This window comes from Pristiophorus japonicus, unplaced genomic scaffold, assembly GCF_044704955.1.
Source record: "Pristiophorus japonicus isolate sPriJap1 unplaced genomic scaffold, sPriJap1.hap1 HAP1_SCAFFOLD_29, whole genome shotgun sequence".
Lineage (NCBI taxonomy): Eukaryota > Metazoa > Chordata > Chondrichthyes > Pristiophoridae > Pristiophorus > Pristiophorus japonicus.
Window position 1 is genome coordinate 6,134,472 of NW_027252668.1, and position 25,722 is coordinate 6,160,193.

At 53.9% G+C, this 25,722-nt stretch overlaps 1 protein-coding gene and 1 pseudogene across 1 annotated transcript; one reads left to right on the forward strand and one right to left on the reverse strand.

Moving 5' to 3' along the window:
• Positions 1-13,569: 13,569 nt before the first annotated feature.
• LOC139248169 (sorcin pseudogene) lies at positions 13,570-14,203 on the reverse strand (annotated as a pseudogene).
• A 964-nt stretch (positions 14,204-15,167) lies between these two features.
• On the forward strand, positions 15,168-20,681 carry LOC139248272 (zinc finger protein 239-like). The gene is made up of 3 exons (XM_070872054.1): positions 15,168-15,241; positions 16,013-16,101; positions 19,889-20,681. The coding sequence occupies exon 3, from the start codon at positions 19,996-19,998 to the stop codon at positions 20,494-20,496; it is 501 nt and encodes a 166-aa protein (XP_070728155.1). The 5' UTR covers positions 15,168-15,241; positions 16,013-16,101; positions 19,889-19,995; the 3' UTR covers positions 20,497-20,681.
• The last annotated feature ends 5,041 nt before the right edge of the window (positions 20,682-25,722 follow it).

A 25,722-nucleotide genomic window follows, 5' to 3' on the forward strand; every position in this document is an offset into this window, starting at 1 on the left:
CTCTCTTCCGACCGCCACATAAAACCTCGGTTGTGGAGGTACAGATTCCCGAGCAGCGGCTCCTGCAGGACAGCCGCCACTCCAGCCGGCGGAGAGCTGCGCTAGGTGGAGACTTTGTTCCAGACCTTGATGAGGTCCCTGTAAAAGACAGGCAGCTCCCGGAGGGTGGTCCTGACACCCCCCAAGTTCACAAACAGGAGCTGCGTGTCGTAGTTGAGGTCGCGCTGCTGGCGGAAGAAATACGTCGCCAGAGCGCACCACCTAGGAGGGGGCTCGACGTAAAGGTATCTCTGCAGGGTCTGAAGACGGAAAGTCGTGAGCTGGGCGCTGACGCACACCAACGACTGACCGCCCTCCTCAAGCGGGAGACTCAAGACCGCAGCAGAGACCCAGTGCTTCATGTTGTTCCAGAAGAAGTCCACCAGCTTCTTCTGTATCTTGGCGACAAACGCAGGGGGAGGGGTCAAAGTGACCAGCCGGTACCACAACATTGCGGCCACCAACTGGTTTATGACTAGCGCTCGACCCCTGCAGGACAGCACTTGGAGCAGTCCTGTCCAGCGCCCTAGGCGAGCGGCGACCTTGGCCTCCAGCTCCTGCCAGTTCGCCGGCCAGGCTCCCTCGTCGGGGCTAAGGTAGACTCCCAGATAGAGGAGATGGGTCGTGCTCCAGGCAAAAGGCCTGAGCTCCTCCGGCAGGGAGTCCACCTGTCACTGACCCACCAGGAGTCCGGAACATTTTTCCCAGTTGATTCTGGCGGAGGATGCGGCCGAGTAAATCTCTTGGCACTCACGCATCCTCCGCAGGTCAGCGGGATCCTCTACCGTGAGGAGCACGTCATCGGCGTAAGCCGAGAGGACGACCTCCACGCCCAGCCCTTGCAGAGCCAGTCCCGTCAACCTCGTCCGCAAGAGGCGCAGGAAAGGCTCCACGCAGATGGCATATAACTGGCCTGACATGGGGCATCCCTGGCGCACCTCTCTCCTAAAGCGAAGGGGCGCCGTCAAGGACCCGTTAACCTTAATCAGACACTCCGCGGCGGCATACAAAAGTCGGATCCAGGCGACGAAATGCGTCCCGAACCCGAAAGCGCGCAGAGTTCCGAGCAGATAGTCGTCATCGAGAGATAGGAAGGCGACCGACAGACCAGCCTCCTGGGAATGATGGATGAGGTCCCGGACCAGATGGATGTTGTCGTGGATTGTCCGGCCCGGAACCGTGTAGGACTGGTCGGGGTGGATCATGTGGTCCAGCATGGCACCAAGGCGAGCAGACATCGCCCTGGCGAAGATTTTGTAGTCCGTGCTGAGGAGGGAGACCGGGTGCCAGTTCTTAAGGAGGCGGAGATCGCCCTTCTTAGGCAGCAGGACGATGACTGCCCTGCGCCAAGAGAGGGGCATCTCCCCGGTCGCCAGACTTTCCCCCAGGACCCGCGCGTAGTTGCCCCCCAGGACGTCCCAGAACGCCCTGTGGAACTCCACGGTCAGCCCTTCCAGCCCCGGGGTTTTTCCCCTCGAGAGCCGGTCGAGGGCACCGGTCAGCTCCGTCAGGCTTAACGGAGCTTCCAAATTTTCACCGCCCTCCGGGCTGACTTTCGGCAGGTCCTCCCACAAAACTCTACGCGCTTCCTCGCTGGACGGATCCGGAGAGAACAGGGCCCCGTAATATTCACGGGCCCTGTTGTTGACGCCCTCCGGATCCAAGACGAGAGAGCCGTCGTCGGCCAGCAGCGTCAAGAGCTGCTTACGGACACTCTGTCTTTTTTCCAGCGAGTAGAAGAAGGGGGAGCCACGGTCCAGATCCCGCAGGAACCGGATCCGCGACCTCACGAACGCGCCTCGGGACCCGACGAGCTGCAGGTCCTTCAGCGCAGCCTTCTTCGCTTCGTACACCGTCCGCAGGGCCGGGTCCCCAACGACTTGACCGAGATGGGACTCCAGGTCGAGCACCTCTTTTTCTAGGCACCCGACCCTGGCCGCCCGCCTCTTGGTCGACCCCCTCGCGTACTCTTGACAGAAGACATGGACGTGAGCCTTGCCCACGTCCTACCATAGCCTCAAGGAGGGGAAGCCCCCCTGCTTCCTTCTCCAGTCGGCCCAGAAACGACGGAACGAGTCCTGGAACCACACGTCCTCCAGCAGCCGGTTGTTAAAATGCCAGTACGCGGATCCCGTCCTCGCGCGGAGCGAAGCGAGCTCCGCCCACACCAGGTGGTGGTCCGAACACGGCACCGGCCGCATGGAGGCCACCGGGACGCAGGAAACGTACGCCCGAGACCGTTTTACCCAAGTAAAGGCGCTGGAGTCGGGGTGGAGATTTCGCCAGACGTCCACCAAGTCGAAGGACCCGACCAGGTCCCTCAACTTCTCCATCGCCATCATGCTCTGCGGGGCACCGGAGCGGTCTCTCGCCTCGAGGGTGCAGTTGAAATCCCCCCCGAGGACAATGCAGTCGCCGACGTCGACGGAGCCAAGTAGAGCGGACACCTCTTCAAAGAAGCGCATTTGCTGTGGGCCGGGCTGAGGGGCGTACACGTTCACGAGATGGAGCGGTACGTCCCCCAGGCGAACCATTATGTGCATCAAGCGGCCTGGCACGGGCTCCTCGACCCCATGATCTCCGGCTGAAAATGCGGGCCCAGCAAGATGGCCACCCCACTAGAAGTGGCGGTGAGGTGGCTCATGCGGACCTCTCCTTGCCATTCCAGGAGCCACGTGGCTTCGTCTCCCGGAACAGTGTGGGTTTCTTGCAGGAAGCACACCGCATATTTCCCCTCCCGCAGGAGCGAAAAATTGTCAAATCTACGGTGTGCCCCTCTGCCGCCGTTGATGTTGAGGCTGGCTATGGTTATCTTCATGGCAAAAGCATAGTGCAACCTCTACTTTAACCTAGTGTGGGGGAGGGAGCGGAGTCTTTTGTTGAACTCCACTCCCTCCGCAGCCCAGCGAGGAGTCCCTCGAGCTCACGCTGCTCAAGGTGTTGCGCCTTTGTCAAGGGCCCGCCCGCGGCCAAGGTTTTAGCGGCGGCGCGGACGGAGCCCTTGATCAGCTCTGGCTCGGACCATTTTTCCAGGGCCAGTCGGGCTTGGTTGCAGCGACCCCGGCTCTGGGCCAAAAAGTCCCGGAGTTCCTTTGCAGGAATGAGGAGGGTCTCAGCAGCGGCCGCGAACAGATCCACCGCCTCCCTGGCGGTGGTCTCTAGATTTTCTCCCGCGTCCCCCACCGAGTCCCCGTCCTCCTCTGGGAGGTGGCCGCCAGCAGCCGGCCCATCGACCGCACAAGGTACGGCAAATGACCCGGCCGCTCCAACCGGCCCTGGCTCTGCCCCGATCCCACCCCCAGGATCGTCGGCAGAGGAGTCCCCACTGGGCTCTTTTAAAAATGGTGCTGGGTCGGGAAACGACAGCGGAAGGGGTTCCCTCTCTGCCCCAGAAACCGGGGAACAAGGAGAGACACGGCCATAGGAAATCCCCAGGTCCTCCAAGTGCCCCAGCTCCAAAGTAGGGGGCAAGGGCGAGTGTTCCTCCCCCTCCCCGCTGCCACCCCCCGGCCCAGCATGTACAGTGTAATTAAAAGTGTTAGTACTTTGTGTTTCTGCCGAGTCGAGCAAATCCCGGGGGAAGTTGGATATTGGCTGGGCGGGCTCAGGTTCGGACTTTTCGGCCCCGCCCGCCTCAGTCCCCAGGATGCCCGGCCCGGCGGCAATGCATTCCTCCGCGGGCCCCACGCCCCCCACGACACGCAGATCCTCCACGCCATCCCCGGGAGGCAGAGGCTGACCAGCCTCGACTGTCTCACCCTCCCCGGGGACAGACTCTTCCCGCCTACGGCGCAGCTTGGGGGCGCTGGTGGGGGACGCGGGACACGCGGCGGCACCGACTCCTCCGCGGAGGGATGTTGTTCCCCCTCCGCCTCATTGGGGCGGTGCCTCTTTTTGGTCCTGCGGCAGGGAGACCTCCATGTCTGCCGAGGCCTCCCGCTCCGCCCCCCCCTTTTCCTTTTCGTGCCCGCGCCCCTCTGTGGTGTTGTTCAAGGGCTCGGGCACGGGCTCCGGGCACCCCGCGCTCGCCGGTGACTGGATTGGGCCGAGCGCGGTGGTCAAACTTTCTGGCGCACTGAGGGGACCCGCCTCTAGATGTTTCGCCTTGTTCCGCGCCTTCTTTCCGGTCGGACGCTCTCCCTCCACCCCGCCAGAGGCCGTGAAAGCATCGGCCCCCGGCGATGCCCGCGCACCTACGGCTCCCGGCACGTGGACGCAACTAGGGGGAGGGGTGGCGGCAGCGCCAGCCTTGGCCGCCCTCGTTGGTTTGGCGTCCTTGGAGGCGGGGCAGTTCTTACGAACATGCCCCACCTCCCTACAGGCATGGCACCGCACGCCGTCCGACGTCCAGAAGACGCGGTAGGCCATTCTCCCTGAGGCCAAGCGGTATGGGGTTGATCCCCGACCTTACCTCCCCCAGTTGGTGTAGGTGAGGGAGGAGGAGCTCAGCGGGAACAAAGGGCGGGACGTTTGAAATGATGACCCTCTGCGCGGTGGCCTCGAGTGGGTCCACCGGCAGGAACGTCCCGCCCACCGTGAGCCCCTTTTCGAGGGCCAGGGACACCGCCCACTCCGACCCCAGGAAGAACACAGCCTTACCAGACATCTTGGAGACTGTGACAATGGCCGAGGGGCCGACTACCCCAGCCATCACCCGCACGCACTCCTCGATGCTCATTGTGGGGTGAGTGTAGCTCTTGACCCCGTGTTTTTTTGTGATAAGTCTGAATGGTGGCAGGGCAGCGGGTGGCGCAGGAGGTGCCGTGGATGTGGACACCGCCTGCTCATATGTCCTTGCTGGCCCCGCCACCGGCGTGGATGGGGTCGCCATCACGGGGTCCCTTTAAGGGCCACACCCACCCTAAAGTCTGAGGCCTTAATGGTCTTGGTTGGCCTCGTTTAATATGACTGAGCAGAGGAGCTCTTAACGAGGCACACCTCTCCCATAGTTGGCAATTGGGGAGGGGCCTTGCTCCCTCTGCTCAGTTGTTTTATTTTTTGGTTTTTTATTTTAAAATTTGGAGGAAAGGGCTCTCAGAGAAAGAGGGGAGAGACAGAGAGAGAGACAGAGTGAGGGGGTGCGGGAAAGAGGGAGGCTGCGAGGGCAGGTCTCCCCTCACAGCAATGGGTGGGTGCACTCCCCAGATGGCAAAACAAAAACAAAAAACACAGTCTTTGGGGTGGTCTTCGGGTGGGGGGAGAAGATGTCTTCACCTGGGGCAGCTAGAGCCACCCAGGCACACACTCCCAACGATGTTCAAAGGGTGATTAAAGAATGTTCAGCCAGGTAGCTCCAGCTATCCCAGGCTAGGCAATGGGGGAGGGGTGTTTCAATTGTGTGTGGGGCCTAGCTGTTGGCAAGACCCCCACACACACTTCCACACACACACACCCCCCGCGATGTTCCGGCCCTCAGTGGTCTTCTTTCCTCCCCCCACCGATACAACAAAGTCTATTTGGGGAATGCACCAAAACACACCCACCTGTCGAAGATGTAGAAATGACTCTCCCTCCTTCCACACTGGATGGTGTTTTCTCAGGTTGTTCTTTCCCCCTCTCTCCAACTCTCTGTAGTTGTAATAAATGATAAATTTTTTCTGTGCTCCTCCTCTCCCTCCGGATGTTGAGTTGTAGCAAGCCAGCCCTTTCCTCCTCTTCCTGGGCTGGTCTCAGGGCTCTCAAGGCCTTCCAAGGCAGGAGCAAAAGTTGATAGCTCCTTCTCTCACTGCTCACTCAGCCAACTGAGCAGGACACACCTCCACTGCTCCACGATTGGTCCTTGTGCATGAAACTCTTTTAGAGTTTATCTGTAAAACAAAATATTAAACCGTGCCATCCGACCTGGATGACACACCAGACATTTACAAGGCCCTTTTTTTTCCTTTTTTTTTTTGTGTTTTTCTTTTTTTTGGGGCACTAAAATCACATTTTTTCCCCAGTGCCCCCTATAAAAGGGAAGGGGGACACTAAAAGCACCGGCAATTAAAACAAATTAAACTTTAAAACATAAAATCAAATTAAAATTTGGTTGCCGGGCGTGATGATGCACTCCAGTCCCTCCGGTGCCCACCTCTCGCGGAAGGCCGCAAGCGTACCGGTGGACACCGCGTGCTCCATCTCCAAGGACACCCTGGACCGGATGTAAGAGCGGAAGAGAGGCAGGCAGTCAGGTTGAACGACCCCCTCGACCGTCCACTGCCTGGACCGGCTGATGGCACCCTTGGCCGTGCCCAGGAGCAGTCCTACGAGGAGGCCTTCGGACCTACCCGCTCCCCTCCGCACAGGGTGCCCAAAGATCAGGAGAGTGGGACTGAAGTGCAGCCAGAATTTCAGGAGCAGCCCCTTCAAATAATGGAACAGGGCCTTGTGCATGAAACTTTTTCGGGAGTTAACGGAAAAACATTAAACCGTGCCCCCCAATCTGGGGGAAACACCAACATTTACAATGCCATTTTTTTTTTTTTTTTTGGCACAGAATTGAATTTTTCTCCAAGTGCCCCCTATAAAAGGGGAGGGGGACACTAAAAGCACCGGCAATTAAAACAAATTAAACTTTAAAATGTAAAAACAAATTAAAATTTGGTTGCCGGGCATGATGATGCATTCCAGTCCCTCCGGTGCCCACCTCTCGTGGAAGGCCGCGAGCGTACCGGTGGACACCGCGTGCTCCATCTCCAAGGACACCCTGGACCGGATGTAAGAGCGGCAGAGAGGCAGGCAGTCAGGTTGAACGACCCCCTCGACCGCCCACTGCCTGGACCGGCTGATGGCAACCTTGGCCGTGCCCAGGAGCAGTCCTACGAGGAGGCCTTCGGACCTACCCGCTCCCCTCCGCACAGGGTGCCCAAAGATCAGGAGAGTGGGACTGAAGTGCAGCCAGAATTTCAGGAGCAGACCCTTCAAATAGTGGAACAGGGGCTGCAACCTCGTGCACTCAATAAAAACATGGAACACGGACTCCTCCAGACCGCAGAAATTGCAGGTGGCCTGGGAGTCCGTGAACCGGCTTAAAAATTTATTGCACGGCACTGCTCCGTGCACCACCCTCCAGGGCAAGTCCCCGATGAATAGTGGGAGGACCCCTGCGTAGAGTGCCCTCCATCGGGGACCCCCGCCTCCTCCGGACGGCAAGATGGTACGCCATGGCGTGTCCGGACGGCCGGCGAGGATGGCAAAGTTGAGAGTGTGCAGGAGCAGCCCGTACAGGAAACCCCTCCGCGCGGAACTGAAAGGCACGGAGGGAATTTCCCCGAGGCGGCTCAAGTTGTGAGGCGCTGGCCCCCGAGGGAGGTTCCGGGGTTTGGCGCCGATGAGGAATTCCGTCCGGACGGGGGTCAGTTCGGACGGGATCTCCCCACGTGCTTGAGCCTCCTCGATGCACCTAACGGAGTCGGGGCCCAGAGCTCTTTTTAGCGACTCGATGGCATCGGCCGCGTGGCGGACGTTGGCAGAATTTAGGCGCTGCGCCAGCGTGTCTGGCGCCATCCAGCCCGCTCCTCCACCATCGAGCAGGTCCCTGACCCTTGTCACCTCACCAGCCACAGCCTTCTCGTCCGACCACCACAAAAAACCTCGGTCATGGAGGTACGGATTCCCGAGCAGCGGCTCCTGCAGGACGGCCGCCACTCCAGCCGGTGGAGCGCTGCGCTTGGTGGAGACTTTGTTCCAGACCCTGATGAGTTCCTTGTAAAAGACAGGCAGCTCCCGGAGGGCGGTCCTGACGCCCCCCACACTCACAAACAGGAGCTGTGTGTCGTAGTTTAGGCCGTGCTGCTGGTGGAAGAAATACATCGCCAGAGCACGCCACCTAGGAGGGGGCTCGACATAAAGGTATCTCTGCAGGGTCTGAAGACGGAAAGTCGCGAGCTGGGTGCTGACGCACACAAACGACTGACCGCCCTCCCCAAGCGGGAGCCTCAAGACCGCCGCAGAGACCCAGTGCTTCCTGTTGTTCCAGAAGAAGTCCACCAGCTTCTTCTGTATCTTGGCGACAAACGCAGGGGGAGGGGTCAAAGTGACCAGCCGGTACCACAACATTGCGGCCACCAGCTGGTTTATGACTAGCGCTCGGCCCCTGTAGGACAGCACTCGGAGCAGTCCTGTCCAGCGCCCTAGGCGAGCGGCGACCTTGGCCTCCGGCTCCTGCCAGTTCGCCGGCCAGGCTTCCTCGTCGGGGCTAAGGTAGACTCCCAGATAGAGGAGATGGGTCGTGCTCCAGGCAAAAGGCCTGAGCTCCTCCGGCAGGGAGTCCACCCGCCACTGACCCACCAGGAGTCCGGAACATTTTTCCCAGTTGATTCTGGCGGAGGATGCGGCCGAGTAAATCTCCTGGCACTCACGCATCCTCCGCAGGTCAGCGGGATCCTCTACCGCGAGGAGCACGTCATCGGCGTAAGCCGAGAGGACGACCTCCATGCCCGGCCCTTGCAGAGCCAGTCCCGTCAACCTCGTCCGCAGGAGGCACAGGAAAGGCTCCACGCAGACGGCGTATAACTGGCCGGACATGGGGCATCCCTGCCGCACCCCTCTCCCAAAGCGAAGGGGCGCCGTCAAGGACCCGTTAACCTTAATCAGACACTCTGCGGCGGCATACAAAAGTCGGATCCGGACGACGAAGTGCATCCCGAACCCGAATGCGCGCAGAGTTCCGAGCAGATAGTCGTGATCCACCCTGTCGAACGCCTTCTCTTGGTCGAGGGATAGGAAGGCGACCGACAGACCAGCCTCCTGGGAATAATGGATGAGGTCCTGGACCAGATGGATGTTATCGTGGATTATCCGGCCCGGGACCGTGTAGCACTGGTCGGGGTGGATCATGTGGTCCAGCACGGCACCAAGGCGAGCAGACATCGCCCTGGCGAAGATTTTGTAGTCCGTGCTGAGGAGGGAGACCGGGCGCCAGTTCTTAAGGAGGCGGAGATCGCCCTTCTTAGGCAGCAGGACGATGACTGCCCTGCGCCAAGAGAGGGGCATCTCCCCGGTCGCCAGACTTTCCCCCAGGACCCGCGCGTAGTCGCCCCCCAGGACGTCCTAGAATGCCCTGTGGAACTCCACAGTCAGCCCGTCCAGCCGCGGGGATTTTCCCCTCGAGAGCCGGTCGAGGGCGCCGGTCAACTCCGCCAGGCTTAGCGGAGCTTCCAGATTTTCGGCGCCATCCGGGCTGACCTTCGGCAGCTCCTCCCACAAAACTCTACGCGCTTCCTCGCTGGACGGCTCCGGAGAGAACAGGGCCCCGTAATATTCACGTTCCCTGTTGTTGACGCCCTCCGGATCCGAGACGAGAGAGCCGTCGTCGGCCAGCAGCATCAAGAGCTGCTTACGGACACTCTGTCTTTTTTCCAGCAAGTAGAAGAAGGGGGAGTCACGGTCCAGATCCCGCAGGAACCGGATCCGCGACCTCACGAACGCGCCTCGAGACCCGATGAGCTGCAGGTCCTTCAGCGCGGCTTTCTTCGCTTCGTACACCGTCCGCAGGGCCGGGTCCCCGACGACTTGACCGAGACGGGACTCCAGGTCGATTACCTCTTTTTCTAGGCGCCCGACCCTGGCCACCCGCCTCTTGGTCGACCCCCTCGCATACTCTTGACAGAAGATGCGGACATGAGCCTTGCCCACGTCCCACCATAGCCTCAAGGAGGGGAAGCCCCCCTGCTTCCTTCTCCAGTCGGACCAGAATTGACGGAACGAGTCCTGGAACCGCACATCCTCCAGCAGCCGGTTGTTAAAGTGCCAGTACGCGGACCCCGTCCTCGCGCGGAGCGAAGCGAGCTCCGCCCACACCAGGTGGTGGGCCGAACATGGCACCGGCCGCATGGAGGCCGCCGGGATGCAGGAAACGTACGCCCGAGACACGTAAAGGCGGTCGACTCTAGACCATCCTACTCCAGGCCTCACCCAAGTAAAGGCGCTGGAGTCGGGGTGGAGATTTCACCAGACGTCCACCAAGTCGAAGGACCCGACCAGGTCCCTCAAGTTCTCCATCACCGTCATGCACTGCGGGGCACCGGAGCGGTCCCTCGCCTCAAGGGTGCAGTTAAATTCCCCCCTGAGGACAATGCAGTCGCCGACGTCGACGGAGCCAAGAAGAGCGGACACTTCTTCGAAGAAGCGCGTTTGCTGCGGGCCAGGCTGAGGGGCGTACACTTTCACGAGATGGAGCGGCACATCCCCCAGGCGAACCGTTACGTGCAGCAAGCGGCCTGGCACGGGCTCCTCGACCCACAAGATCTCCGGCTGAAAATGCGGGCCCAGCAAGATGGCCACCCCACTAGAAGTGGCGGTGAGGTGGCTCATGCGGACCTCTCCTTGCCATTCCAGGAGCCACGTGGCTTCGTCTCCCGGAACGGTGTGGGTTTCTTGCAGGAAGCACACTGCATATTTCCCCTCCCGCAGGAGCGAAAAATTGTTAAATCTATGGCGTGCCTCTCTGCTGCCGTTGATGTTGAGGCTGGCTATTGTTATCTTCATGACTAGAGCATAGTGCAACCTCTACCTAACCTATTGTGGGGGAGGAATGGAGTCGTTTGTTGACCTCCACCCCTTCAGCAGCCCAGCGAGGAACTTTTTGAGCCGGCACAGCTCAAGGCCTTGCGCCCTTGATAAGGGCCCGCCGCGGCCATGGTTTTAGCGGCGGCGCGGACGGACGCGATGAGCAGCCCCGGCTCGAACCATCTTTCCAGGGCCAGACGGGCTCGGTCGTGGCGACCGCGGCACTGGACCAAAAAGTCCTGGAGTTCCTCTACGGGAATGAGGAGGGTCTCAGCGGCGGCCGCGAGCAGATCCACCACCTCACTGGCAATGGACTCGAGATCTTCACCCGCGTCCTCCACCGAGTCCCCGTTCCCCTCCGGAGGTCGCCGCTAGCAGCCAGCCCGTCGACTGCACGAGGTACGGCAAACAGCCCGGCCGCTCCATCTGGCCCTGGCTCTGCCCCGATCCTACCCCCAGGATCGTCGGCAGAGGAGTCCCCACTGGGCTCTTTTAAAATTGGTGCTGGGTCGGGAAGCGACAGCGGAAGGGGTTCCCCCTCCGCCCCAGGAACCGGGGAACAGGGAGAGACCTGGTCAAAGTAATGTTCCAGGTCCTCCAATTGCCCCAGCTCCACAGTAGGGGGCGAGGGTTGTTGTTCTTCTCCCTCCGCGCTGCCACCCCCCGGCCCAGCATTTACAGTGTCATTAAAATCATTAATTTTGGTTTCTTCCGGGCTGAGCAAATCCCGGGGGAAGTTGGGTATTGGCTGGGCGGGCTCAGGTACGGCCTTTTCGGCCCCGCCCGCCTCAGTCCCCGGGACGCCCGGCCCGGCGGCAATGCATTCCTCCGCGATCCCCACGCCCCCCACGACAGGCAGATCTTCCACGCCATCCCCAGGAGGCAGCGGCTGGGCAGCCTCGACTGCCTCACCCTCCCCGGGGTCAGACTCCTCGCGCCTGCAGCGCAATTTAGGGGCGCCGGTGGGGGACGCGGGACATGCGGCGGGCACCGCCTCCTCCGCGGAGGGATGTTGTTCCATCTCCGCCTCATTGGGGCGGTGCCTCTTTTTGTTCCTGGGGGTGCGCGAAGGCAGGGAGACCTCCATGTCTGCCGAGGCCTCCCGCTCCGCCCCCCCCTTTTCCTTTTCTTGCCCGCACCCGGGCCCCTCTGCGGTGTTGTTCAAGGTCTCGGGCACAGGCTCAGGGCACCCCGCGCTCGCCGGTGACTGGGTTGGGCCGAGCGCGGTGGTCAAACTTTCTGGCGCACTGAGGGGACCCGCCTCTAGATGTTTCGCCTTGTTCCGCGCCTTCTTTCCGGACGGACGCTCTCCCTCCTCCCCGCCGGGTGCCCAGAAAACAAAGACCTCCGACGATGCCTGCGCACCTACGGCTCCCGGCACGCGGACGCAACTAGGGGGAGGGGTGGCGGCGGCGCCAGCCTTGGCCGCCTTCGGTGGTTTGGCGGCCTTGGAGGCGGGGCAGTTCTTGCGAACGTGCCCCACCTCCCTGCAGGCATGGCACCGCACGCCGTCCGACGTCCAGAAGACGCGGTCGGCAGTCCCCTCGTGCACCACATTAAAGTGCCCCTCCGTCGTCTCCTCCTGCGCCAGCCGGACAAAGAGCTGGCGGCGGAAGGAGAACACGTGGCGCAGGCTGTTCTCCCTGAGGCCGAGCGGTATGGGGTTGATCCCCGACCTTACCTCCCCCAGTTGGTATAGGTGAGGGAGGAAGAGCTCAGCGGGAACAAAGGGCGGGACGTTCGAAATGATGACCCTCTGCGCGTTGGCCTCGAGAGGGTCCACCGGCAGGAACGTCCCGCCCACCGTGAGCCCCTTTCGAGGGCCAGGGACACCGTCCGCTCCGACCCCAGGAAGAACACAGCCTTCCCAGACATCTTGGAGGCCGCGACAATGGCCGAGGGGCCAACTACCCCAGCCATCACCCGCACGCACTCCTCGATGCTCATTGTGGGGTGAGTGTAGCTCTTGACCCCGTGTTTCCTGGTTATAAGTCTGAATGGTGGCAGGGCAGCGGGTGGCACAGGAGGTGCCGTGGAAGCGGTTGCCACCTGCGCATATGCCCTCGCTGGCCCTGCCACCGGCGTGGATGGGGTCACCATCACGGGGTCCCTTTAAGGGCTACACCCACCCCAAAGTCACAAGCCTTAATGGTCTTAATTGGCCTCTTATAATAAGACTGAGCAGAGGAGCTCTTAACGAGGCACACCTCTCCCCTAGTTGGCAATTGGGGAGGGGCCTTGCTCCCTCTGCTCAGTTGTTTTATTTTTTGGTTTTTTAAAATTAGGAGGAAGGGCTCTCAGAGAGAGAGGGGAGAGACAGAGAGAGAGAGATAGAGTAAGGGGGTGCAGGAAAGAGGGAGGCTGTGAGGGCAGGTCTCCCCTCACAGCGATGGGTGGGTGTTTTTCTTGGGATGCACTCCCCAGATGGCAAAACACACAAGCACAGTCTTTGGGTTGGTCTTCGGGTGGGGGGAGAAGATGTCTTCCCCTGGGGCAGCTAGAGCCACCAGGCACACACTCCTAACGATGTTCAATCGGTGATTTAAAGAAATCTTCAGCCTGGTAGCTCCAGCTATCCCAGGCTAGGCAATGGGGGGGGGGTGTTCAATTGTGGGGGGGGCCTAGTTGTAAGCAAGGCCCCCACACACACTTCCACACACACACACCCCCCGCGATGTTCCGGCCCTCAGTGGTCTTCTTTCCTCCCCCCACCAATACAACAAAGTCTTTTTGGGAAATACACCCACACCCACCTGTAGAATGGTAGAGTCTCCCTCCTTCCACACTGGATGTTGTTGTTGGTCTTTCCCCCTCTCTCCAACTCTTTGTAGAATGGTAAAAGTTGTTAAAAGTTTTCTGCTTTCCTCCTCTCCCTCTGGGTGAAAGTTGGTGGTGAAGCCCCTTCCTTCCTTCTCTTCCTGGGCTAATTCACAGGCCCAGCCAGGAGCTGCAACAGTAGCTCCTCTCCTCACTGCTCACTCAGCCAACTGAGCAGGACACGCCTCCACTGCTCCACGATTGGTCCTTGTGCATGAAACTCTTTTAGATTTTTTTTCTTCTGAAGGCCTCTGTCAGAGACCGGAGTCTCACAAAACAGGCTACGTAATCGTCAAACGAGATCTTCCCCTGGGTGCTATATCGCTTTATTATTCCGTTCAAACCTTGGGGAGACAATCTGTACCCCATAGCACTAATAGCTTGTTGTAGTTCCTGGGGTTCCACAGTTCCACTCCTGTCTCGGTCAAAAGTAGCGAAGTTCTGCCGCCAGCTATTCAAAACGGTCCAGAGCTCCTTGAACTCTGCAAAGCCCATAGTGGCAGACATATCTCGATCTAACATGGAAATCATTAGCCTGCAGGTCTCCATGCTGAATGATTTGTAGGTGCCACTGATGCCAGATTGAGTAAGACATCTTTGAAGTTCCTCAGCATCGATCTGACCATCTGGACCAGCCACTGTAGCAAAATATTGGTAGAGCGGGTCCTGCTGTTGGCTTGCGAACGCTCCGTAACCTCCAGCTCCAGGAGCCCCTGGATACCCAGCACCAGATGCTGCATATCCTGCTCCACCGGGAGCTCCCGGTGCCCCACCGTACGGAGTAAATTGCGCCCCATATCCAGGATAAGCCATTGCTGCCGGCGGCCGTGTGTCGGTGACTGTGCTCGCCAGCCCGCGCTCAGCTGAATCCCATAAAGTTAGTTTGCAGGTGCAGCAGATAATCAGGAAGGCGAATGGAATGTTGGCCTTCATTGCGAGAGGGATGGAGTACAAAAGCAGAGAGGTCCTGCTGCAACTGTATAGGGTATTGGTGAGGCCGCACTTGGAGTACTGCGTGCAGTTTTGGTCACCTTACTTAAGGAAGGATATACTAGCCTTGGAGACGGTATAGAGACGATTCACTAGGCTGATTCTGGAGATGAGGGAGTTACCTTATGATGATAGATTGAGTAGACTGGGTCTTTACTCGTTGGAGTTCAGAAGGATGAGGGGTGATCTTATAGAAACATTTAAAATAATGAAAGGGATAGACAAGATAGAGGCAGAGAGGTTGTTTCCACTGATCGGGGAGACTAGAACGAGGGGACACAGCCTCAAAATATGGGGGAGCCAATTTAAAACCGAGTTGAGAAGGAATTTCTTCTCCCAGAGGGTTGTGAATCTGTGGAATTCTCTGTCCAAGGAAGCAGTTGAGACTAGCTGATTGAAGGTATTCAAATCACAGATCGATAGATTTTTAACCAAGAAGGGAATTAAGGGTTATGGAGAGCGGGCGGGTAAGTGGAGCTGAGTCCACGGCCAGATCAGCCATGATCTCGTTGAATGGCGGAGCAGGCTCGAGGGGCTAGATGGCCCACTCCTGTTCCGAATTCTTCTGTTCTTATGTTCTATAAACACCCTGCACGGAATGATCCCAAATTGAACATTTCCAAGGGACAAGGCTCCCAGCTTTAATCATTCTCTGTCCTTTCCCCCCAGGCCCAGTTCCTTTGTTCAGATTCTGATAAAAGTAAATTGGGAAAAGTGCACTTTGATTTTTACAGGCTGAATTATTGCAGAGAGCTGCGCATGCGCGGCTCAGCCCCACCCCCGTGTATCGATTCCCAGTGAGCAGAAGAGCGCATGCGCCCTCCCCTCCCCAGTCCTGCCTGTGATCGCCATTCACTCAGTGAGCGGAAGAAGATGGTTTCAAACAGCTGGAAATGGAGAGCCCGCGGTAAGGCAGCGAGCAGCAGCCTCCTTACAGCAGCGCAGCGCTTTGGGAGCGTGTCCGCAGATGGGCTCAGAGACCGGCACTGAGTCCGGGGGGAGTTCAGGGGCTGTGTGTAAGGGGTGGAGTGGAGCAAGAACCAGTGTCAGTGCGTGGTGTGAGTGGGGGGAGGGAGAGGCCATTCTCGGGCTGTGTGTGGACAGTGTGTGTCCAGGGGGAAGGGAGACAGAATGGGCAGAATCTGCTGTTTACAATCATTGCTGCTTTCTCTCTCCTAACCAGGAGTGAACGTTCCTGGTTTAGTTCCGTCGGGGGCTGTTTGCTTGTCAGAGGCAGAGTGGAGCAGGAACTAGTTCCGGAACATGGAGTGAGTGGGAGAAGGGAAAGGCCATTCTCGGATTGTGTGTGGACAGTGTAAGATAACAGAGAAAGTAAATCACCTCGCTCTTTCAAATCATTGCTGCTTCCTTTCCCCAAATCAGTAGTGAATGTTCCTGATTCAGTTCCAATCTCACCGTGTCTGTTGTTCTTGGACAGTGAACAGTGGAAACACAGCCTGGCAGTGAGGATGTGAGGAGTTTCACAAAGTGCATCTATTGCAGGAGAGGAGTGTGGGAGAAAATATTTTAAAACTGGTTATATTGTTTGGTGCATTGAGTTCTCCAGAACCGTGTTGCTGGTGATCGAGAGATACATTGTTGCTCCCTCAGATCCATCATAATCTTCACCTGTATCTATATCTTGTGACTAATATTGCTCTTGTATGATTATTCTCAGAGCAATATTCTTCAACCATCCAGAACAAATGTGAGCTTTCCTCCACCCGGAACACGAGGAACAGTTCAGGCAGCTCCTTCTCCCGCACAGTAAGTACATTATCACTCACAGAGCGTAGTAACACAAAACTGGCCTCAATCCTATTATCACAGGCAGCAGAATCAGTCAGTCCCACAGTGATCTGAAGTGGCAGAGTTACATTGTGAATCTTACAGCCACATGGAGCAGTAGAATCAGATGCTGTTTCACCATCACACTGGCAGGTACATTAAACACCCACACTCACTTGCCAGAAACTGGCAGATAGAGAATAAAACACCTATCAGAACAAATAACAAATAACAAATAGGTGGTATAAACCATACTCGCATATCAGAAGCTAACGGGTACAGAGCAAAAGCCATATTCACATTTCAGAATCTGACGGATTCAGTATTTAACCCCCCGAACATACCAGATGACGACAGGTGCAGAATAAAACCCACATTCCTGTAGCATAGACTGAGATACAGTATACAACACAGACACACACATATGAAAGTGACAGTAACAGAATAAAATCTGCACTTGCACACCAGAGAGTGACAGGTAAAGTGTAAATCCCATGTGCACATATCCAAAAACTGAAAGGCAGTAAGTAAAATTGGTACTTGCATCGCAGAAACTGATAGGGGCAGAGTAAAACCCACACGCACACACCAGAAAAATCACAGGTAGAAGGCAAAATCTTCACTCCCATATCAGAGAAATACAGGTAAAAAGTAAAATTGATCCTCACGTTCACATACCAGATACAGAGTAAATTCCACACTCGCACTGCAGGAACTGACAGGTACAGACTAAAACACACAATCAAGTAGCAGGAACAAATAGGTACAGATTAAACCCAGCCAACATAGCAGAAACTTACATACCAAAACCTGACAGGTACAGAATAATTCACACACTCGCACATCAGAGACTGAGGATACAGTATAAAACCCACACTCTCATATCAGAGGCTGAGATATAGTATAAAACCCACACTCACATATCAGAGGCTGACATATTAAAATCCACATTCACATAACATAAATTGACAGATACAGTGAAATGCCATATTCACTTATCAGTACTTGACAGATACAGAGTAAAGACATCTCTTCCATACCAGAAACTGACAGGAACAAAGAAAAGCCCACTCTCAATTAATCAGAAACTGGCAGGTATAGAGTAAGGCCCACAATCACATATCAGAACTTGACAGGTGCAGAATAAAACCCAGACTCCCATAACAGAAATGGAGAGATACAGAGAAAGGCCCACACTCACATACTAGAGACAGATAGATACAGAGTGAAACTCAGACTCATTTACCAGAGACTGACAGATTCAGCATAAACACTCACCTCCATAACAAAAATTAACAGAAAGTAAAACGAATACCCTATCAGGAATTGGTGGTACACAGTAAAACAATACTAACATACTGGAGAATGACGGGTATGAAGTAGAGCTCACATTCACATAACAGAGATGGACAGATAGAGCACAAAACACACACACTCACACACCAGGAATGGAAAGATACAGAATGAAACCCACAGGCAATTACCAGAAATTGACAGGTACAGGATAAAACCCACACTCTCGTATTAGAAACTGACACACACAGTAAAACCCTCATCCACATACCAGAGATGGGCAGATACAGAGTCAGTCCACATTCATATACCAGACACCCACAATATAAGAAAATTAGAACATTAAAAAATAGGAGCAGGAGTAGGCCATACGGCCCCTCGAGCCTGCTCCGCCATTTAATATGATCATGACTGATCCGATCATGGACTCAGGTCCAATTCCATGCCCGCTCCCCATAACCTCTTATTCCCTTCTCAGTTAATAAACTGTCTATCTCGATCTTAAATATATTCAATGTCCCAGCTTCCACAGCTCTCTGAGGCAGCGAATTCCACAGATTTACAACCCTCTGAGAGAAGGAATTCCTCCTCATCTCAGTTTTAAATGGGTAGCCCCTTATTCTAAGATTATGCCCCCTAGTTCTAGTCTCCCCTATCAGTGAAAACATTCTCTCTGCATCCACCTTGTCAAGCCTCCTCATAATCTTATACATTTCAATAAATCACCTCTCATTCATTCTTCTGAATTCCAATGAGTAGAGGCCCAACCTCTTCTCATAAGTCAATCCCTTCATCTCCGGAATCAACCTAATGAACCTTCTCTGAACTGCCTCCAAAGCAACTATATCCTTTCATAAATATGGATACCAAAACTGCACGCAGTATTCCAGGTGTGGCCTCACCAATAACCTGTAACTTGTATAACTGTAGCAAGACTTCCCTGCTTTTATACTCCAGCCCCTTTGCAATAAAGGTCAAGATTCCATTGGCCTTCCTGATCACTTGCTTTACCTGCATACTAACCTTTTGTGTTTCATGCACAAGTACCCCCAGGTCCCGCTGTACTGCAGCACTTTGCAATCTTTCTCTATTTAAATAATAACTTGCTCTTTGATTTTTTTTCTGCCGAAGTGCATGACCTCACACTTTCCAACATTATACTCCACATGCCAAATTTTTGCCCACTCACTGAGCCTAACTGTGTCCTTTTGCATATTCTTTGTGTCCTCCTCACACATTGCTTTTCCTCCCATCTTTGTATCATCAGCAAACTTGGCGACGTTACACTCAGTCCCTTCTTCCAAGTCGTTAATATAGATTGTAAATAGTTGGGGTCCCAGCACTGATCCCTGTGGCACCCCACTAGTTACTGATTGCCAACCCAAGAATGAACCATTTATCCCGACTCTCTGTTTTCTGTTAGTTAGCCAATCCTCAATCCATGCTAATATATTACCCCCAACCCCGTGAACTTTTATCTTGTGCAGTAACCTGTTATGTGGCACCTTGTCAAATGCCTTCTGGAAGTCCAATTACACCACATCCACTTTATCCACCCTGTTCATTACATGCTCAAAGAATTCCAGCAAATTTGTCAAACTTAATTTCCCCTTCATTAATCCTTGCTGACTCTGCCTGACCGAATTTTGCTTTTCTAAATGTCCTGCTACTGCTTCTTTAATAATGGACTCGCAACATTTTCCCAACCACAGATGTTGGGCTAATTGGTCGACAGTTTCCTGCTTTTTGTCTGCCTGTTTTTTCGCCCAGTGCAGCTCTCGGGCCCCAGGCAACACCCAGAGCAGCTCTCTGGCCCCGGGCAACACCCAGTGCAGCTCTCGGGCCCAGGGCAACACCCAGTGCAGCTCTCGGGCCCCGGGCAACACCCAGTGCAGCTCTCGGGCCCCGGGCAACACCCAGTGCAGCTCTCAGGCCCCGGGCAACACCCAGTGCAGCTCTCGGGCCCCGGGCAACATCCAGTGCAGCTCTCGGGCCCCGGGTAACACTGAGTGCAGCTCTCAGGCCCCGAGTCAGAGCCGCCAAGCCTGGCACCAGCAAACCCCGGGGGCAGTGCCACCCGCACACCACTTGCATTTATGCAGCAGGCCCAGCAATTCCCAGTCGCTCTATCAGGGAGGGCGCTGGATGTGGAAGTCTCTCCCTGACCTCCTGTGTGGGTCTGTTTGTTGCATCAGTTTGAGCTGGAGTGGGGAGGAGGGAGAAGCTGCTGGGTTTCACCCCCAGTACTTCTGGGCCCAGTGGGACCAACAATTTCCCATGGGTTCCCTTCCCTGAAGGACAGTCGTGACCCAGATGTGTTTTTATGACAATCCGGCAGCTTTCATTGTCACTTTTTTCTAGTGCTGGCCCCACAAATGACCAAATTCATCAAGCTCAATTTCATAACCTGCCTTTGTGTTTTTGTGGGTTCTCTCTCACACTCCCTTTTTCCTGTTTGAAATTCACTTTATAGGGTATTAAAAGGGGAGGATTTGTAGACTGGAAGCTCAAACCAAACATCACTTCAAGATCTGACAGTCACTCGATACATCGGGACCGAAATATCATCAGCTTTTGACCATGGAAGCAGAAGACACCGTTCACAGTGGGGAGAAACGGTACACGTGCTCTGTGTGTGGACAAGGCTTCAGCCAATCATCCAATCTGGAGAGACACAAGCGCAGTCACATTGGGGAGAAACCATGCAAATGTGAGGACTGTGGGAAACGATTCAACTACCCAACCCAGCTGAAAATGCACCAGCCATTTACCTGCTCCGACTGTGGGAAGCGATTCACTGCATTATCCCACCTGCTGACACACCAGCAAGTTCCCACTGGGGAAAGACCGTTCTCCTGCTCCGACTGTGGGAAGGGATTCACTCAGTTATTCGCCCTGCTGAGACACCAGCGAGTTCACACTGAGGAGAGGCCTTTTAAATGTTCTGACTGTGAGAAGAGTTTTAAAAGCAAACAGCACCTGCTGATACACCAGCGACTTCACACTGGGGAGAGGCCGTTCACCTGCTCCGAGTGTGGGAAGGGAATCATTCGATCATCCAACCTGCTGAGCCACCAGTGAGTTCACAAGTGACTGCAGTGGTTGGATTCTGCTATTATTGCTGCTGTTAATCACATCCTGGACTGAATTGTGTTCATTCTGACAGTTGGGGTTTATATCTCTTGTAACATGATGTTAATAACTCCTGTAGCTGAACTGGAATTTAATATTTGATATATAGACACATAAATTAGTGTTGCTTTCAACACATTGCTGTGGATTTTTGTCTTTCCCACCTGAGTGTTTAGCATCACCTGGCTGGAGCTGAGAAAGGACAATCACGGGGGAGGATCATACAGGGGGAGCAGAATTTCAGCCTGGACACACTCCTTCAGGGCCACACTAAGATCACTTCATTCCTCTGAACTCAAATGTGTATAGGCTCGACCTCCCTCATCTCCGGAATCAACTCCGGAATCTACAGCAGACATGAGCAAGGACCTGAGGCTTATTAAAAGACACATTTCATTACAGACAAGGTTACACTGGGAGAAATGTTTAGTTCGAACATAAGAACATAAGAAATAGGAGCAGGAGTAGGCCATTTGGCCCCTCAGGCCTGCTCCGCCATTCAATAAGACCATGGCTGATATGATCATGGACTCAGCTCCACTTCCCTGCCCGCTCCCCATAACCTTTTACTCACTTATCAATCAAAAATCTGTCTATCTCTGCCTTAAATATATTCAAAGACCCAGCCTCCACAGCTCTCTTGGGCAGAGAATTCCACAGATTTACACCCATCAGAGAAGAAATTCATCACCTCAATTTTAATTGGGCTGCCCCTTATTCTAAGACTATGTCCCCTAGTTTTAGTTTCCCGTATGAGTGGAAATATCCTCTCTGCATCCACCTTATTGAGCCCCCTCATCATCTTATATGTTTTGATAAGATCACCTCTCATTCTTCTGAACTCCAATTTGTATAGGCCCAACCTACTCAACCTTTCTTGATGAGTCAACCCCCTCATCTCTGGAATCAATCTAGTGAACCTTCACTGAACAGCCTCCAATGCAAGTATATCCTTCCTTAAATACAGAGACCAAAATACAGAGTCCATTACAGGCAAAATGCCGAGCTAACCAGCAGCACACTGGCACCTTAACAGTGTCTCATCGGTCTGCAGGCTTTTCTTAAATAGATTTGCTGAGTGGATATAAACTTATACCAGGTTTGCAGGCGTGATGCTCTATTCACATATTGGAGGTAGAAAAGATGCTGTGAGGTACTTTCAGTAGCTGAAAGTGATTAACAGACTAGATTTTGTGTTTAGTGAGCCTGGGCGTGTTACCAATACCAGCAAAATCGGGACAGTGCAGCATGGATATGAAAGTGGCTAAGTGACACAAACAGAGTAGTGGTGAACGGTTGTTTTTCAGACTGGAGGAAGTGGTGTTCCCCAGGGGTCAGTACTGGGGCCACTGCTTTTTTTGATTTATATTAATGACTTAGACTTGGGTGTACAGGGCACAATTTCCAAATTTGCAGATGACACAAAACTTGGAAGTACAGTGATAGATCTTGAAAGACATACACAGGCTGGTGGAATGGATGGACATGTGGCAGATGAAATTTAACATAGAAAAGTTCAAAAGTGATACATTTTGGTCGGAAGAAAGAGGAGTGGAAATATAAACTAAAGAATACAATTTTAAAGGGGTGCATGAACAGAGAGACCCAGGAGTATATGTGAACCAATCGCTGAAGGTGGCAGCGCAGGTTGAGAAAGCAGTTAGAAAGGCTTATGGGATCCTAGGCTTCATGAATAGAAGTATAGAGTACAGAAGTGTGGATATTATGTTGAACTTGCATAAAATACTGGTTCGGCCTCAACTGGAATATTGTGTCCAATTCTGGGTGATTATCATAGGCACCCCTCTGAATCGAGGCAGACATGCTTCCACTCTAAAAATGAATCCTTAGGTGGCTGAACAGTCCAAAATTAGAACCACAGTCCCTGTCACAGGTGGGACAGATAGTTGTTGAGGGAAAGGATGGGTGTGACAGGTTTGCCACACGCTCTTTCCCATGCCTGCGTTTGATTTCTGTGTGCTCTCGGCGATGAGACTCGAGGTGCTCAGCGCCCTCCCGGATGCACTTCCTCCACTTAGTGCGGTCTTTGGCCAGGGACTCCCAGGTGTCAGTGGGAATGTTGCACTTTTTCCGGGAGGCTTTGATGATGTCCATGTAACATTTCCTCTGACCACTTTTGGCTCGTTTGCCGTGAAGGAGTTCCGAGTAGAGCGCGCACTTTGGGTGTCTCATGTCTGGCATGCGAACAATGTGGCTTGCCCAGCGGAGTTGATCAAGTGTGGTCAATGCTTCAGTGTTAGGAATGTTGGCCTGGTCGACGACGCTAATGTTGGTGCATCTGTCCTCCCAGGGGCTTTGTAGGATCTTGCAGAGACATCGTTGGTGGTATTTCGCCAGCGACTTGAGGTGTCAACTGTACATGGTCCATATCTCTGTGACACACAGGAGGGCAGGTATTACTACAGCCCTGTAGACCATGAGTTATGTCACAAATTTGAGGGCCTGGTCTTCAAACACACTTTTCCTCAGGCGGCCGAAGGCTGCACTGGTGCACTGGGGCAGTGTTGAATCTCGTTGTCAATGTCTGCCCTTGTTGATAAGAGGTTCCCGTATGGTCCACGTTGTCCAGGACCGCGCCGTGGATCCTTGATGACTGGGGGGCGGGGGGGGAGGTTTGTGGAGGACCTTTGTCTTACGGATGTTTAGCGTAAGGCCTATGCTTTCGTACGCCTCAGTAAATACGTTGACTATGATTTGGAAGTTCAGCCTCTATGTGCGCAGACACAGGCATCGTCCGCGTATGGTAGCTCGACGACCGAGGTTGGGGTGGTCTTGGACCTGGCCTGGAGACGACGAAAGTTGAACAGGTTCCTACTGGTTCTGTAGTTTAGTTCCACTCCAGCGAGGAGCTTGTTGACTGAGATGGAGCAATTCTGGGTACCGCATTTTAGCAAGTATGCGAAGGCTTTGGAGAGGGTGCAGAAAAGATTTATGAGAATGATTCAGGGATGAGGGACTTCAGTTACGTGGATAGTCTGGAGAAGCTGGGGTTGTTCTCCTCAGGGCAGAGAAGATTGAGAGGAGATTTGACAGAGGTATTCAAAATCATGAAGGGTCTGGACAGAGTAGATGGAGTGGGATTAGCTGACGCTCTTGCAGATAGCCGGCATGGGTTCGATGGGCAAAACGGCCTCCTTCCGTGTTGTAACCAGTCTCTGATTCTAAGATGAAGAAAAACCTGTTACCCAGGATGCTCCTTCTCCTGGGCACTGGGACCCAGTTGGGAACAGAGACCCTGAAGCCCCGTCCATTCTCTGTTCCTGAACCAAGATGGCCATGCATGCGCCCTGATCCCGCCCTGTGCAAGATGGCGGCCAGTGACCCTGCTCACCCGGGCCTGTCACCATGGGGCATGACAGCTGTAATTTGGAGTCTGAGATTTATCTGTATCTAAACCGTGCTGTACCTGCCCTGGGATTGTTTGATGAGGTAGTGTAGAGGGAGCTTTACTCTGAATCTAACCAGTGCTGTACCTGCTCTGCTAGTCTTCGACAGGAAGCTGTCGAGGAAGTGTTTCAATACATATGAAAAATGACGGACAGGGAAAGACCATCTGGTCCATCAAGCCTGTCCCACACAATTGCGATATATCACAGCATATACACTCCACTCCACCCGAATCCATGTGATCTCCTGGGAGAGGCAAAAAAAACATTTAAAAAACCCAGGCCAATTTGGGAAAATAAAATATGGGAAATTCCTCTCCGACCCATCTAAGCAATCGAAACTAGTCCAGATCATCACTCTGGCCATTAAATTCTCTGCAGTACCTACCTGCTGTAAGTGTTAATCTCCGCCGCAGCCACAAACAAATCCAGCTTTTGCTTGAAGGAATTCAGTGAGTCTGCATCCACCACATGAGAGGGCAGCTTGTTCCAGAGGTCTACTATTCTCTGGGAAAAGAACCACCTCCTGACATCTAACCTAGATGTAGCCTTATACAACTTAAATTTGTGCCCCTGGTCCTGCCTAACCTACTTCATTGAAATAAACGGTCAGCTGGAACACTTTCACGTTCATTATCTTATAAACCTCAATCATATCCCCCTAAGTCTATGCTGCTCTAAGGAAAAGAGTCCCAACTCTTTTAACCTATCTTGATAACTAAGATATTTTAGACTTGGAATTAGTGTAGTGGCCCTCTTCTGCACCTTTTCCAGAGCCTCAATATCATCCACCATGTGAGGAGACCAAAACTGGACACAGTATTCCAAGTGCAGCCTGACTAAGGTGTATCAGGACAAAACGGTATGCCTCGTCTTATACTCCATTGTCCTATGGATACACCCCAACACCCTATTTGCTCTAGCTATCGCTGCACAGCATTGCTTATGTACCTTTAAAAATGTATGCACTAGAATGCCCAAATCTCTTTCTATCTCCACCATCTTTAATGCCTTTCCCTGGAGCGTGTATGAATGTTGAGCATTTGCCCTGCCCACATACATACCACTGCACTTATCTAAGTTATATATCATTTTCCAGTCATGAGGCCAGACTCCCAAAACTTTAAGATGAACCTGAATCAGACGAGCCACTCCTACAGTTCTAGCACTTGCACAGATCTTGGTATCATTTCCAAATTTGCAAACTGTGTGCCCAACCCCAAAATCCAGATCCTTAATATAATTCGTGAAAAGCAACGGTCCCAGCACTGATCCCTGCGGGACACCACTGGTGACCGGTCTCCAAACAGATCCAAATCCATCTATAACTGCTCTTTACTGGCATCCTGCCAGCCAGATCTGTATCCAGCTCAATATATTTCCACTAATATCAGAGACTCCCATCTTATAGAGAAGCTTCTTGTGTGGTATCCTGTCCAAATATACCACATCAACTGGTTCTCCTTTGTCCACTTTACTGGAAACATCCTCAAAAAATTCCAGAAGATTTGTCAAGCATGATTTCCCTTTCACAAATTCATGCTGACTTGGACCTATCATGTCACCATTTTCCAGATGCATTGCTATGACATCCTTAATAATTGATTCCATCATTTTACCCACTACTGAGGTCAGGCTGACTGGTCTATAATTCCCTGTTTTCTCTCTCCCTCCTTTTTTAAAAAGTGGGGTTACATTGGCTACCCTCCACTCCATAGGAACTGATCCAGAGTCAATGGAATGTTGGAAAATGACTGTCAATGCATCC